General features: G+C 43.4%; 1 protein-coding gene and 1 long non-coding RNA gene across 2 annotated transcripts; one reads left to right on the forward strand and one right to left on the reverse strand.

The window, feature by feature from the left end:
• The first annotated feature begins 1333 nt into the window (after positions 1-1333).
• LOC120965399 (uncharacterized) lies at positions 1334-9802 on the forward strand. Its single transcript, XR_012183361.1, has 2 exons — positions 1334-1602; positions 8243-9802. It is a non-coding gene; the product is annotated as an uncharacterized lncRNA (long non-coding RNA).
• Positions 1819-9562, reverse strand: LOC109731760 (L-type lectin-domain containing receptor kinase SIT2). Its single transcript, XM_073498357.1, has 2 exons — positions 7568-9562; positions 1819-3700 (listed from the first exon to the last, which is right to left on the reverse strand). Exons 1-2 carry the CDS (start codon positions 9560-9562, stop codon positions 2051-2053), a joined length of 3645 nt encoding a protein of 1214 aa, XP_073354458.1. The 3' UTR covers positions 1819-2050.
• Positions 9803-15301: the final 5499 nt, after the last annotated feature.

Raw genomic sequence — 15301 nt, forward strand, 5'->3', positions numbered from 1 at the left:
TGATAGTTTTTAATTGAAATGTCGGTTCCATTGATGTTATGCGGTACCAATGAACCGAACAAATCCTTACGGACAAGTTCACCTCAAGGCAAAAAATTGAAACTCTATTAGGCCTTTATTCATACGGAGCAAAATTGATCCCACGGGAGTGTCGGGAAACACAAGTGAGACCTCCTATTTCCTGACCTACGCGGGGAATATAGAGGAAACACGCAACCCCCCCTCTCCCGCGCTATCTTTGGGCCAGCCCGTAAGCGAGGCAGGGCTCACTTGTTTTTTATCAGTTTATTTTCTTTGGTTTTGTTTTGTTGTGTTTTCTTTTCTGTTTTATTTGTTTCTTCAAAAAATGTTTGGGATCTAAAAATAGTTCTAAATTTTTAAAAAATATGTATTTATCAAACCTTCTTGGATTTAAAAAAATATTCATGAATATGTTTTTTATGTTTAAAAAAATTATGTATTTGACAAATCTTCTCGTGGCATATTTGTTTAACTACTGTACTTTCATTGTTTCTAACATGGGGACAATGTTTTTGCATTTCAAAACTACTAGTAAAGGCCAATTTTTACAGTAAATGTGTTGACAGGACTTTAGAAAACATACTAGTAAAAAATCATACTACCTCTGATCCGTTAGAAGTGTACAGTTTTGAACTAACCCCAGTTCAAAACCTTGACACTTATTTTGGATCAAAGGGAGTAGTATATATTATCTCTACACAACTAAATCATTTATGTTATTTATTAGAAAGAAATAATTTTTTTGGATTTTTTGCAGCGACGAGACAATTTAATTTATTTTTCACTACCACTTTATTTTAAATTTCTTGTGCTGACGAGATGATTTAATTTATTTCCCACTTCCACTTTATTTTAGATTTCTTGCGGCGAAGAGATGATTTAATCATATATTATTATTAACGGTAACAGAAATATAATTATAAAATTGTAATAAATTCAGGTAATATATGATATTATAATACTACCTAAGTTTCCCTGGAAATAAATAATACGACATTTCAAGTTGATACTCCTTCCATTCCAATGAATAAGGCGCACACGCACTCTAAAATTCAATTTTGACCATAGATTAGACCAACCAAATGTGGATTATATGTGATAAAAGTTATACCATTGAATTCATATTGAAAAGAAGTTTGCAGTGGTGTAATTTTGAAGTCACAAAATATATACTATTTTTTTGACATCGCAAAATATATACTGTTAATCTAATTTATGGTCAAAGATTTATTCATTGGAATGAAGGGAGCAATGCGTAAGTGAGGCAAACGGTTTTGCTACTACAAAGCGTAAAGCGAGTGGGTACGCTTTCGCTGGCCGCCCTCTGCTTCGTCCTCTGGTTTCACATGGGGTGGAGCTCCCCTGCGGCGGAGCTCGGCGCGGGTGAGGTGAGGCCGCAGTCGATTGCGCCGGCAGCTCCTCGACATCGTCCGCTGCGGGCCGATTTCGACGAGCGGAGGCCCAGCTGCAGCAGGAGGCTCCCCCGGTTCCAGCGGGCGGCGACCTGAATCCGACGGGCGGCAGCCCGATGCCGACGGGACCCGGCGGCCTGATTGCGACGGGGAGGACTCTGGCTACGAGGTAATCGCAATCTCTGAAGCTCGACTCTGATTAGCGCGCGCTAGGAGTAGCACCAGGAATCGATTCAGTTTGCACACAAACATCTCTGAAACTGTGAGTGCACATACATATCTGAAATCCCTGCAGTACAATTTGAACAGCAAGCTGCCACAAATCTGTACAAAACACGCAAACATGAAACAAAGGCAGACGATCCTGATTTCCCAAAACATGTTGCACAGAAGGGTTCAGAACACTTAAATACATAAAACCATCGAATACATAGTTACATGCAAGATACAACCTTATGAGCATCTGAATGAAAATGTTGTACGTAGTACAGACTTCAGACATGTAACTGATACTGTGCTTATGTTTATTTCTACTAGGACATACTACGACATTGATACATGTGCTTATACTATTATAGTAAGCAGCATAGCTAGTCAGCGACGAAGCGCCGTGGATATCATCTTCCTCCTGAGAGGCCAGATATCGTGCAGAAGCTCGATGTGATTTGCGGGTATGACATGATGACCAAGTTCGGTCCATTGCTTTTCACCAGGGCCGCCATGTTCACGCTCAGCTCCGTCTTCCTCAGCTCGGGCAGTGGCATGTCACCGTCGAGGTATTGCATAACTTCCCGCATCCTGGGCCTTGAACTAGGAAATGGGTGCAAGCACAAAAGTCCCAGCTTTAACACGAGGCATGCCTCATCAATGCTGAAGTCACATTGCAGCCTAGTATCCACTGTCTTGATAAGCGCTTTGTTGTTCCAATGCTCGAGTACCCAATCTACCAAGAAAACTTCATTTCCCTCTGCATTTATCTTGACAGGTTTTTGACCGCATGCGACCTCAAGAAGGAACATGCCAAAGGCAAAAACATCTGTAAGAGGGGATGCCTTACCTGTCCGCAGTAGCTCCGGGGCTAGGTACCCCTTTGTACCAACCATATGTGTGGTTTGTGCGTCAGTGCCATGATCATATAACCTTGCAAGGCCAAAGTCACCAAGCCGCCCATTCATTTCACCATCCAGGAGTACATTGCTTGCCTTGATGTCTCTATGGATTATTATCTTCTCCCACTTCTCATGGAGATAGAGCAAGCCGGTAGCAATGCCTTTGATGACTCGAAACCTCTGACCCCAATTCAAAATGCCCCTGTGGTCTTCACAATGTAGGTATTTATCAAGGCTACCATTTGGCATGTAATTATAAACCAAAAACAGTTCACTTTTTCTCCGGCAATAGCCAAGTAGCTGCACAACATTTCGATGACGGAGTCGACCGATGCTAACAACCTCGGTGACAAATTCCTTCATCCCCTGTCTTGACTCATGAGACATCCTCTTCACAGCAATCTCCACACTAGACAATGGAAGAACTCCTTTATATACTTTCCCAAAACCCCCTTCTCCAAGTAGGTGTTTGTTCTTGAACCCTCCCGTAGCATGGAACAAATCCTTGTACGAGAACCGATGCGGACCAAACTCTCCCTCCCAATCCTCACGCACCTCAGCATACTTCAGTCGCCTTCGCACAACTAGAGTGACAAGAGTGCCCATAGAGAGGATCAGTGTTGCAGTGGCTATTGGTAGGACGATCATCAAGAGCTTGGACTGGGCCTTGGGACCAACAAAAGGCAACTTGGGAAGCTTGGAGATGTCAATGGATGGAGCTGGTTGATTCATGCCAAAGCTCCAGCCCATCACATACTGACGGGTGTTGATGAGAGTAGATACGGATGAGAATCCAATGTATGAAGCTGAGCCGGAGAGTACAGTTGAGAGATCATATGTTGCAGAGAGCAGTGGCCTTGATGGTTTGGGCAGGTTGATTGGAGCCAAGGTCACTTTGATCTGCGTATCACTCTCGTTGTAATCCACCCACAGTTGCATAGCCTCGTTGCCATTCAGCATCATGCTCTTGAAGGCACCACCCTCGTCTTCATAGAAGCCGGACGTGTTGGATTCCAAGGAGATTACACTGTTGATGTCGATACCGATGTGGTTGTCGTCGATGTCTTGGAGCTCAGCATTTTTGTACGTGTCGAGCTCAATCATGAAGATGTGTTTGCTTGTATTGCCATTGTTCTTCTCGTTGAGGAGGCCAAAGTACTTGGCAGCCCGTGCATCAGAGAAATTCTTGGTGGGGGCAATGAAGAAGGCCATGCCTCCAGCTCTCAAGTCTTGGTATGCGATGAAGATGCTGAAAACTACATTGACTGAGAAGGATTGAACTTTACCACCGGGCGACTTGCGGAATTGCAGAGGAGTAGGGTAGAAGGCATGACCATTGAGAGCAGTTGTGCCATTGGACAGATCAAGGAGGCCGGCGTCTGTGACCACGGCACAACCATCGAGGGTTAGGCTGGATTGGTTGAAGCCGGAGAAGAGAAATTGATCATCGCTGGAGGCCAAGGTTGTGATGATAAGACCGAACAGGAGGAGGAGGAAGCGCTGAAGGAAGGATGCATGCTTCATTGCAGGCATGCGTGTGACTTGCAAGCTACAACTCAACAAGCGGCATGCAGGATGCAAGCGCTTCATGGGCAACTAATGGTATATAGTTCCAGGTTGCACTCCATGGTGCAGTACTTTATATTGTGATTACCTTGCAGCATCCATACCAAGTCTACTCTCTGGTCTTTCAATAGCTATCATTGTCTAGAAGTTTCAACAGTTGACGAGACAGTGATATTTGTTCAAGTTATTTTCAATCGCATCCTTGGATTGATTTTAAGGAACACCCTGACAAATATTGTCGATCCCTAGATTAAGTTATCATAGCACATAGTATGACATTGCCAGATTGGAGATGCGCAGCGGGTGTTGTATGTCTCTGCTTTGTACCCTTAAAAAAATCATCCTACAAAAAGCATATCTCATATTTTAACAGAAGTTATGAATCCGAACTAAAATTTCTAGAAAGAACCATCGAGTGTAACCCCAAAAGGCTAGAAATCTCCAAGCAAGCGTTGTCTAGCATTTCTGGTTTCATCCAAGATCTGTAAACACGGTCAAGCTTAACAAAAAACTGTAGCTAAGACAATGACTAGTGGGATGTAGACGGAGATATATGCAGCTGTTCCCTCGCAGCAAAGGCAGAGGATCCAAATAAACCTTTTGTAGTCTTTTGTCAGGTCAAATGTATCGGAATGAAATAATACGATTGCATTTAAAGACGGAAAACAACTGAAAATGAAGTTTCATACATTTCTTTGATGTTCACCTATAATATGGACTGTTTGTTCAAATCGTATTACTGTCTGACTGTCAGTTGCGGGGTTGCCTAGGATGGAGGGAACTTGGCTTCTCATAATTCAGACATTGGAGTACCAAGGCCATAAGCTGTAATCCTATGTGCAGAAAATATCTAATCTGAGTGGTTCGTTGCAGCAAAGGCAGAAAGTTCTTGTGACCGTCTGTAGTCTATTCTCTCTCTCTTTTGTGTGTGTGAGAGAGAGAAAGTCTATTCTCTTTTTTCATGTAGGTCATAAGTGAAAGTAAACAAATGCATCTAAAGATGGACAATAACTTCAAATGAACCTTGATGCAACGTGGCATGCTTTGCGTACACAAGTATGGTCAGAGTACATTTTGTCCAGACATTATTCTTTGGCTGACTCAGATGTGGTGAGCTGGAGATTACCTAGGGTCAAGGGAACTTGGCATTTGAGTATTCGTAATTAGAAGTGCCAAGTTCAGAATAGTACTTACTGCAAATATCTCATGTACATTCAGTATAATGGAGTTAAGAGTTAAGAATATGCTCTGTTTCTTGAAGAGAGTACCTAAAGAAAACACACTTAGCCATAGTTTAGAATTATTGCGATTAATCGGTTGCCAGGTGTCTGTCTAGCCTTCAATTAAGGCTGTGGTGAAAGTCCCATCATTTTAAAAAGAAACACCCATTTCAAGCATCCAGCTTGCAGGACTATGTATCCCGTTGAACCCGAATACATTTATATACTCTTGTTAATAAGGCACATATGACGGATAGTCCTTTATTTAAAGAAAATGATGGATACTTGTAGTCTAATAATATTCCTTAATCCTTACCCACCCAAGAGATGCTATTATTTCGTATGATTGATTTATAGTAATCTTAATTTCATTGTGTGGAAAACCTGTGTAGCCTTATGTATGATAAAGTCTTGAAGCCTACCAATTTTCTCTGTTTTTTAGTTTAGCCAACCTTGCAGAAAAATCATCTCAAAAATAGTATCTCAGTTTACAGAGGAAAGGGGGAAAGGAAGATTCAGCGTCTTTGTGTTTTGGACTTTGATTCTTGTTGCCACTCAAGTTTCTTTCCATGACTTGACTCTCTGATGTTGTCCTTTGTGTCCATTTCTATTGCCGTCTGAATTGGACATCGAATGATGTTGTAGTCAACGTCGGCAACAAAAGAAAGGGGAAAAGGAAGATTCCGCATCTTTGTGCTTTGGACTTTGATGTTGCAGAAAAATCATCTCGAAAATAATATCTCAGTTTACAGAAGAAAGGGGGAAAAGAAGATTCAACGTCTTTGTGCTTTGAACTTTGATTCTTGTTGCCACTCAAGTTTATTTCGATGACTTGACCCTCTGATGTTGTCCTTTGTGTCCATTTGTATTGCCGTCTGAATCGGGCATTAAGTGATGTTGTAGTCGACGTGGGCTACGAAGGTTGTAGGGTGGGTCAATAATGCTACACTACGTAAGTTGTCCCCGCGTGGGTGCCGTGGTTCAGTGGGAGGGAATTGGAAAGGATTAGAGAATCAGAGGGGGCAGAGGAGAAGCACAGGTACAGTAGATAGTTCATTGCTTGCCCAAATATTACAAGGACCTGCCTTTATATAGGCTACATGCTGGAACATACTGGCCTACTTGAACTTACTAGGCTCCAGCTACCATCAGCTGGAACAGGACATTTGACTAGAAGCTGTGGTCAGTTAGAATTTTGCTTTTTTCTCTGGTAGTGTTTTCCCCAATAAGAGTCTGCAACAGTGATGTTTTTTGGTTTCAACCCCTCAAGTCTGCAAATATCAAGTGTAGCTGATTGGTGTTGTATGTCTAGTATATCAACATGTTTAACAGACATGAATGAACTTGAACAACTTATACCCTGATTCGCTGCTGATTCTTTCTCATTTCTTGCAAGAATTGGACTGTTTTACATAAAACCATACGTTCTAGTTAGGCCACTGTTGTACTTTCATTGGCATAACTTTTTTTCTTCTTATTTACATCTTCCATTTATGTTACAAATTGAGATATTGTTTTTTATGGAGTATTGAGATGTTGTTGTACCTTTGATTTATGACCAAATTGCAAAGAATCATAGGTACTCATACTTAGGTAACACGAAAAATTTGGTGTTTCATCCGCTCCCTACAAAAAATTCCTACTAAGCTTTCTATAAAGCTGGGCCTTTAGCCTTTTCTTGAAAATAGAATTCTGGAGGAGTGAACAAGCTTCTTTTAGCTTCATTTGTTTGTCTTCTCCATCCAGCCTTTTGATTCTCACGAATGACACATATGAATTGTTATAAATGACAAGCATCCTTCATATGAATGTCGTGAACACTAGGTGACAGAAGACCTTACAAATGTAAATCTATTGAATTTTGGCACCAGTAGTACTCCCTCGTCCGGAAAAGCTTGTCCCTTAAATGGATGTATCGCACCAAGTTAGTGCTAGGTACATCCATTTAATGGACAAGCTTGGGACAAGTTTTTCGGACGGAGGGAGTATGTTGCAGGAAGATATGCAGCCAGAATACACAATATATCTGGATGCAGACAGAACAAACAAGCACATGATGTTTTTACAGATAACCCTGAATATCCTTAAGGGGTTAAGATATATGTATATATATAGGCTTCCTATAGATGCCTCATCACACTTACAATACTATATATGTTCCTTAATGTATTTCATAAATATATTCAGATATCATACATGACAAACACCATGCTCATCTTCCTCCTGAGAGTTGGGATACTGTGCCAATGCTTGTAGTTGACACAGAATATGAAATGACGTACGGCTCGAACCCTTCGTTTTGCATCAAAGTCAGCACCTCGAAGCTTAACTCTGGAGGTTCGGTTTCCCCATCTAGGTATTGCATGACTTGCCGCATGCTAGGCCTTGCGTTAGCGAATGGGTGTGAGCATAGTAGCCCTATCTTTAGCGCAAAGTATGCCTCACCTGCATCATACCTCCCTTTCAGCCTAGCATCCACCGCATCACCGAATGATCCTTTCTGCACATTGTCGATCACCCAATCGACCAACATGACCTGGCTGTCTTGTGTGTTTTGATGATTGACGGGCCTTTGTCCACAGACGACCTCAAGGACGAACATGCCGAAGGCAAAGACATCAGTAGGAGGAGTGGCATTTCCGCTGCGTGCCAGCTCTGGAGCTAGGTAGCCTATGGTGCCAACCACATGTGTAGTCTGTGGGTCGATGCCATGGTCATACAGCCTTGCAAGGCCGAAATCACCCAATCGCCCATTCATCTCGTTGTCAAGGAGCACATTGCTTGCCTTGATGTCTCGATGAACAACCACTTTCTCCCACTCCTCGTGGAGATAAAGCAAGCCAGATGCAATTCCTTTGATGACCTGAAACCGTTGAGCCCAACTCAATATTGTGTTATCCTCTTTGCCATGCAGGTACTTATCAAGGCTTCCATTGGGCATGTACTCATATACCAAGAGGAGTTCACCTTTACGCCGACAATAGCCAAGCAACGGCACAAGATTTCGGTTTTGAAGGCGGCCTATGCTGACGATTTCTGCAATGAACTCCTTCATGCCTTGCTTGGAATCATGTGACACCCTCTTCACGGCTATCTTCAATCTTGATTTCTGAAGCACCCCTTTGTACACTCTCCCGAATCCTCCAACTCCTAAAAGGTTTTTGTCCTCAAATCCTCCCGTTGCATGATACAAATCTTTGTATGAGAAACGGTGTGGGCCGAACTCCACCTCCCAGTTGTCTCGTACCTCCGCATACCTGAAATGCCTCCGCACAAGGAGGAACGCAATGGCCCCCAAAGACAGGAGGACCACTGCCGTTCCTACCGGCAGAACTATGTCTAAGACCCAGGATCGACGACCCTTGGGATGATCGCGTGGAAGCTTTGGAAGCATGGAGAGATTGATGACTGGGGCAGGACCATTCATGGCGAAGCTCCAACCGAGCACATAATGCTGTGTTTTGATCGTGCCTGTTGAAGATGAGAAGCCGATGTATGCCACATCTTTGAGCACAGCAGAGAGGTTGTACCTGGCGGACACTATTGGTCTCTTGGGCTTGGTGGTCATGTTGAGAGGAGCCATGGTAACATCAATCTGCGTCTTCTCTCTGTCGTAGTCCACCCAGACCTGCATCGCCTCTTGGCTACCAAGAGTCAAGTTCTCGAACGTGCCATTCTGGTCATGGAAGAAACCAGCCGTGTGGGACTTCTCGGAGCTGAGGCCGTTGATGTCGACACCGACATGGTTGTAGTCGATGTCGCCAAACTCAGCGTTTTGCCATGTGTCGAGCTCAACAGCAAAGATATGGTTGGTTGTGTTGCCGTTGTTCAAGCCATTGAAGAGGCCCAAGTACTGTACTGGCATCGCCTTGGATAAATCCTTGCTCGGTGCGACCAACATGGTTAGGCCATGGCTGCTCAAGTCGTAGATGGAGATGATGCCGAACACGAAGGAGGCGGAGAAGGACTGTATCGTGCCGTTGGGCGAGTCGCGGAGGCGCAGCGGAGCCGGGTGGAAGGCGTGACCCATGCTCATGACCGTGCCATTGGTCAGCTCGAGCAGCCCGCTTGGCGTGACTGAGGCTGTGCCGTCGAGGGTGAGGTTAGCGCTAGCGAAGCCAGAATAGACAAACTTCTGGGTTTCATCGCCAGCGATGAGCTGTGGTGCACTAAGGCCGATGAGGAGGAGCTTTAGGAAGAACAGGACAATGGGTTTCATGTTTGGCCTGGCCATGGATATGTCTGTGCAGTGCAGCAACACTCAACTTTTCACTCTGCTCCGAGAGGGAAGAAGGCCACACTACCTTAGTACTGGTCGGTCTACCCAGTTTGAAGATTCTGCTTACTTTAAACATCACTGTTCCGTTGCAGCAAGGGCAGAGGATTCCCATCAACGACTTGTAGTCTTTTTGCCAGGTAAAATCGTTGAAGTGGACGGGACTGAAAGTAAGCAACTGCATTTAAAGTTTGTCTAGACTTTATAGGACAGCATAGTTTTGGAGATTATTATTTAGGATCAAGGGAACTTGGCATATGAGTATTCGGAGTTCAGATCGAGGAACAACAATATGCTCTATTTCTTGAAGAGAGTACCTAAAGAACACACACTTTGCTCTAGTTTAGATCTGCCTGTAATAGGTGCCGGGTGTCTGTTTAGGTTCCACTTCATCAGTGTGGATTGACGGAGAATTAATTTCTTTAAACCCGCTTACATGTATATACTCTTAACAATAAGCGATACACAAATGGATATTGTCTGAAAAAAGATGGATAGACATGCAGTCTACTAGTATTTCCCACGCGCCTAAGAGATACTAGTAGTTTCCTATGATTGAGTTGTAGTACTCTTTCATTGCACAGGGTTTGAAACCATGTATGAGGAACCTTTGAAGCCTACCAAAATTTATCTGGTTTCTAATGTGGCCATCCTTGCAGAAATGTTATCTTAAAAATAATATTCCCAGTTTACAAAAAAAGGAAAAAGAAACATTCAGTGTCTCAGACTTTAGACTTTGATTCTTCTTTCCATCGAAACCACTTTCCATGACATGAGACTGATGTTGTCCTTTCAGTCCACTTATCTCGCGGTCTGAAACGATCATTAAATCGCATTCTGTGGAAAACCTGTGTAGTCGTATGAGGAACCTTTGAAGCCTACCAAAATTTCTCTGGTTTCTGGTGTAACCATCCTTGCAGAAAGGTCATCTTAGAAATAACATCCCAGTCCACAAAAGAGGGAAAAGAAACATTCAACGTTTCGTGCTTTAGACTTAAGACTTTGATTCTTCTTTCCATTGAAATCACTTTCCATGACATGACACTGATGTTGTCCTTTGAGTCCACTCATCTTGCGGTCCAAGTCGATCTCATTCTGTGGAAAACCTGTGTAGCCTTATGTACGAGGAACCTTCGAAGCCTACATTTCTCTGGTTTCTAGTGTAGCCATCCTTGCAGAAACGCCATCTTAAAAAATAATTCCAGTTTACAAAAAGGGAAAAGGAACATTCAACATCTCGTGCTTTAGACTCGATTCTTGTTTCCATTGAAAGCGCTTTCTGTGACATGACGCTGATGTTGTCCTTTTAGTCACTTGTCTTGCAGTCTGAATCGATCATCAAGTGTCAATAAATATCAACTAGCAGAATGGTATTGGCGCAGCTAGTATTTCAAGCATGCTTACTATACATGCATTATTACTTGAACAACTTAGAACCTGATTAGGCGACATTTTTTTTTTCCCAATTCTTGTAAGAACTGAACTGTTTTCTATAAAATTCTTACGTTCAAAATAGACCAGTGTTGTAATTCAATTAGCATAAATTTTACTTACCATATGTGTAGCAAATTGATATTACTGCTTTATATGGAACATTGAAATATTGTTATACCTTTATTTATGACCAAATTGCAAAGAATCCTAGGTACTCTGCTTTGGTACCATAAAATCCTTGGTATTTTACATATTGCCTAGCGAAATTGCTAAACATTCTTGACAGGAATACATTAAGATTTCTGGGAGAATGAACAAGCTGCATCTACCTTGGTTTGTCTTATCGTTTTTTTTATCCATCTGGCCTTATGATTCTCCTAATGGCACAAATGAATTATTGTAAAAAAACAGTCATTGTCGTAAAATTACAATCATACTCCTCATGAATGTGTGAACACATATTGGCAGAAGAACTTATAAAGTTAAATCTAGTGAATTTTTGGCACCAGTGACATCAAGTACTTACGAGTTACGACGTGGTTCTCATACAAAACCAAGATGTTGCAGGAAAATAATCATGAGGAAGACAAAATGCACAACATGTCTGGATGCAGGCAAAACAAAACGAGCAGTTGAGCACATGCTGTTTTAACAAACAAACCAAAATACCCTTAAGCTATGTTTGGGTATCAGACATGAAAAACACCATGCTACTTCCTCCTGAGATGTGGGACATTATGCCAACATTTATAGTCGACAGAGGATATGAAATGATGTATGGCTGGAACCCTTCGTTTTGCATGATGGCTAGCCCTACAGAACATTACTATGGAGCATCGTTTATAAGACGGTAAGGTGACCTAAGGGGAGCACCTAAACGCCTAAAGCGGGAATAATTGCAAGGCGCTGCCAGGGCGCCTTGCCGCCTAAGTTTCCAAGGCGGGACTCCTTATCAACAACGCTCTGGAGGTTCAATTTCCCCATCTAGGTAGTGCATGACTTGCCGCCTTCTACGCCTTACATTGGCGAATGGGTGTGAGCATAGTAGCCCTATCTTTAGCTCCAGGTACTCAACTTGAAATTTCTCTTCAATAATCACCGTTTTTTTTACTTGATGCAAGCGGTGAACTCAACTTAAAACATATCTTGATTATTAAAGTATATAGTCCCTTCATATGCTTTTATGCCTCACCTTCTTCTATTGTTGTGGGTTGCGCCTCATAAAATGTAGTTTGGCACCAGTCTGTTTGAAAGGAACTATATTTTGCGGTACTACTTACAAATGTAGTTGTTAGTTTCTTTCAGAATGTAGCCATTCACGTGAAGGATTAAGACATGAGAACAAGGCCAAATGACATAATTGAAATTTTGAAACAGAGCAGGGACGTGTTTCTGTATAAATTTTGTATAACTGCACAACGATATAGTTCAATTCTGTATGACACTGCTTCTTGTCCACAAGTCTATGGCATTCTGGTTACATTCATGCTAATGTACTAGGTAAGCAGTTATATTACTTCAACAATGGCAAAGATAGTTTGTTTCATATTTTGATGTAACGAGGAACATGCATGCAGGCGAGTTAGTATCTGACCCTTCGAGGAGTTAGTATCTGATGACAAGAACATTAGTTTTCCAGCAGCTGCAGATTTGCTTGTTATAGTCTTGGTGTGCTTACATTTTTCACTGATCATTTTACTCGCATTACTGATGGAGAATGTGACACCCTGGATTTTGTCCTTTTTCTTTTTATTGGATATTTAATTTGCATTTGAGGTTTTCAGTCAATTCTTTTGGATTTAATTACCACTTGGAATTACTTTTGATTTTCTTCCAAGTGGGTTCTATTATCCTTAAACCCTCTCTAGACCTCATCCCTCTCACAACCCTTGCCCAAACATCATCACGCGCCAGTTCTGGCACCATTCGTATAAAGTAACTATATGGCCTAATGAACCTGCAGATTTTACCATGAAGAACACCGTTAGAGTAGCAGAGATGTCACCTTAAGAACAACTACCTGAAACACGCTAAGGTTCTCGATATCTTGGATGCGATGTGAGGAGAAGCAGGGCGGTTGTCCCTGCCGATGCCTCCTTCGCATCAGGTTTCGCTACCTTGCGGGGCGTCATCCAGGACTAGCAGGTCACCGCGACGGGGCCACGGTGAGCACCAGGAGCATGATGACTAAAGAGGTTCCAAACGACCTCGCCGCCGCCATGATGCCGGTGAGTTCGGAAGCCAGCGCAGGAGGTAGATCGCGATGGCCAGCGCGACTATAGCCGCAAACCGCCACGCATCCGCCTCTTCCCCGCCCGTTTCAGCGCCAGTAACGTGCTCCTCATGGTGGAACACCATGGCGACCCGATGCACACGGTGGCCAACATGATGAACGAGCATGAGAGGAACGAGGCAATATCATCTGGCAGCAGCAGTACGGATAGGGAGGGCTAGTTCCGATGGCGGATTGGCAGCGGGAGCGCGCCCGCAGGCAGTGATGGAGGAGCAATTTTATTGGCCCTAGCAGATCATGGGTGTGTCGCGTGGGAGGACTGGAGGGTCGCACGAGGGGAGAAACCTGAGAAGGAATGACATGTGCGCTCGCCGGGCGACAGTTGGGGATCGTGAGGTGTGTGTGCCGTGGGCAGGGCTGTTCCGCTTTTTTCTTTTCTTTTCTTTTTCTGTATGTATAAAACCGCAGGTGGAAGTGGGGCTGAAAAAGGTCAGGGGCTGAGGAGGTCGAACAATAACGGGTGGGTCGAACTGTTTCGCCAAAAAAAAAACACGAGGCTCCCCTTTTTAGGGAGGGTATTTTTTAAGGGTGTGTCTAGGTCTCAGTCGACTGAGACTTAACCAAGTCTCACTCAAGTGATATAGTATATGAGAAGAAAAAGAAAAAACTAAAAAGAAATTTTTGTACGAATCTTAATGCAAGATCAATGGAATATAATATCGACTGAGACATAACGAAGTTTAAGTCGACTGAGACGTAGCAAAACTGATTTCCTAATGCGTACAAGTAAAAGATCGCGGGCGTGCCTCTTGTTTTATGAAAACAGGAAATAAATAGATAGGCAAAATTATGGACACATACATATACAGAACGTTGCACTTTATTGATCATTGTATTGAATACAAATACATTGTACAAGTTTCATAGGAATTTATCCTTCTGCCTTCTGCGTCATGCTTAAGGAGTATTTGACTGAAGAGATTGTGTAGTTCGCCGATTCCCGGTGCGTTTGCAAGCATCCGGTTAATTAAATCCATGGGGTTGATCCCATGGAATACCTCCGATTAAGCTGCGCTGATAGTCGTCGTCATGTAATGGATTACTCATCCATATGCATTGTGATATTCATGTAAGTATGATGTGGGTGGCCTCGTTTCGCCGAAACTCGATCCCGGGTACTATCGGCATGTTGGTGTGACCAAAAGGATGCGTCGATGAAGGGGGTGACTTTCGCCTCGTCGGTGCCCAGTCATGTGATGCCCTGACTTCATCGAACACAGACATATGTATGTTGGTATCGCCTCGTCGGTGCCCAGCAACGGTGTGTCCAACCCAGTAGGTTTGTGACATGTTGTTAGAGTGGTGACCCGGCCTCGTCGGCACTTGCCAGAGTTTCGTCCGGCCTCATCAGCACTAGACGTATGATGGAGATAATGGTGTGCATAGCCTTTTGTCTCGTCGACACTCGGCCAAGATGTCGATGTGGAATATATCACAGATGCATTGGATGATGCTTGCCAATAAAACGAAATTGATCTTGCTTCCTCGGAAGAGCGAGATCAATGTGGATTGTATGGACGTCCCCTCCTCGTGATCTTGTCTTCTTGTGCGAGACAAAATCAATGTATAATTTGTAGCCTCGCCTCCTCGTGAGGGGCGGAATCAAGATAGTATTTCGTTTTGCCTCCTCGTGTCGTACTTGGCCTTAGCCGCATACGCTCGTCATGTTTTGCATGAAGCAACGGTCGACTATCCTTGTAGGAGTAGACATGCCGCGCTTTTGTGAATTTTGTAGCCAGTTTCCTTGCATTAGAGAGGCAGAGATGTTTGGCCGGGCATCATGCGCCTTGGCGTGCGTTTCCCCCTTCTGAACGAGGGGCTGGCCTCGCTTTATATAGGCGGCCGCTGACAAGCAAATCTTGCTCTCCACGATGATCCCTTTAGTTAGGAATCCCTTTAGTTAGGAATACAGTATTGGCGTGCGTGTTTGATTCTTGTACGGCAACCCATGATTATCTCTAAGTCATGCT

Source organism: Aegilops tauschii, chromosome 5 (assembly GCF_002575655.3).
Source record: "Aegilops tauschii subsp. strangulata cultivar AL8/78 chromosome 5, Aet v6.0, whole genome shotgun sequence".
Classification (NCBI taxonomy): Eukaryota; Viridiplantae; Streptophyta; class Magnoliopsida; order Poales; family Poaceae; genus Aegilops; species Aegilops tauschii.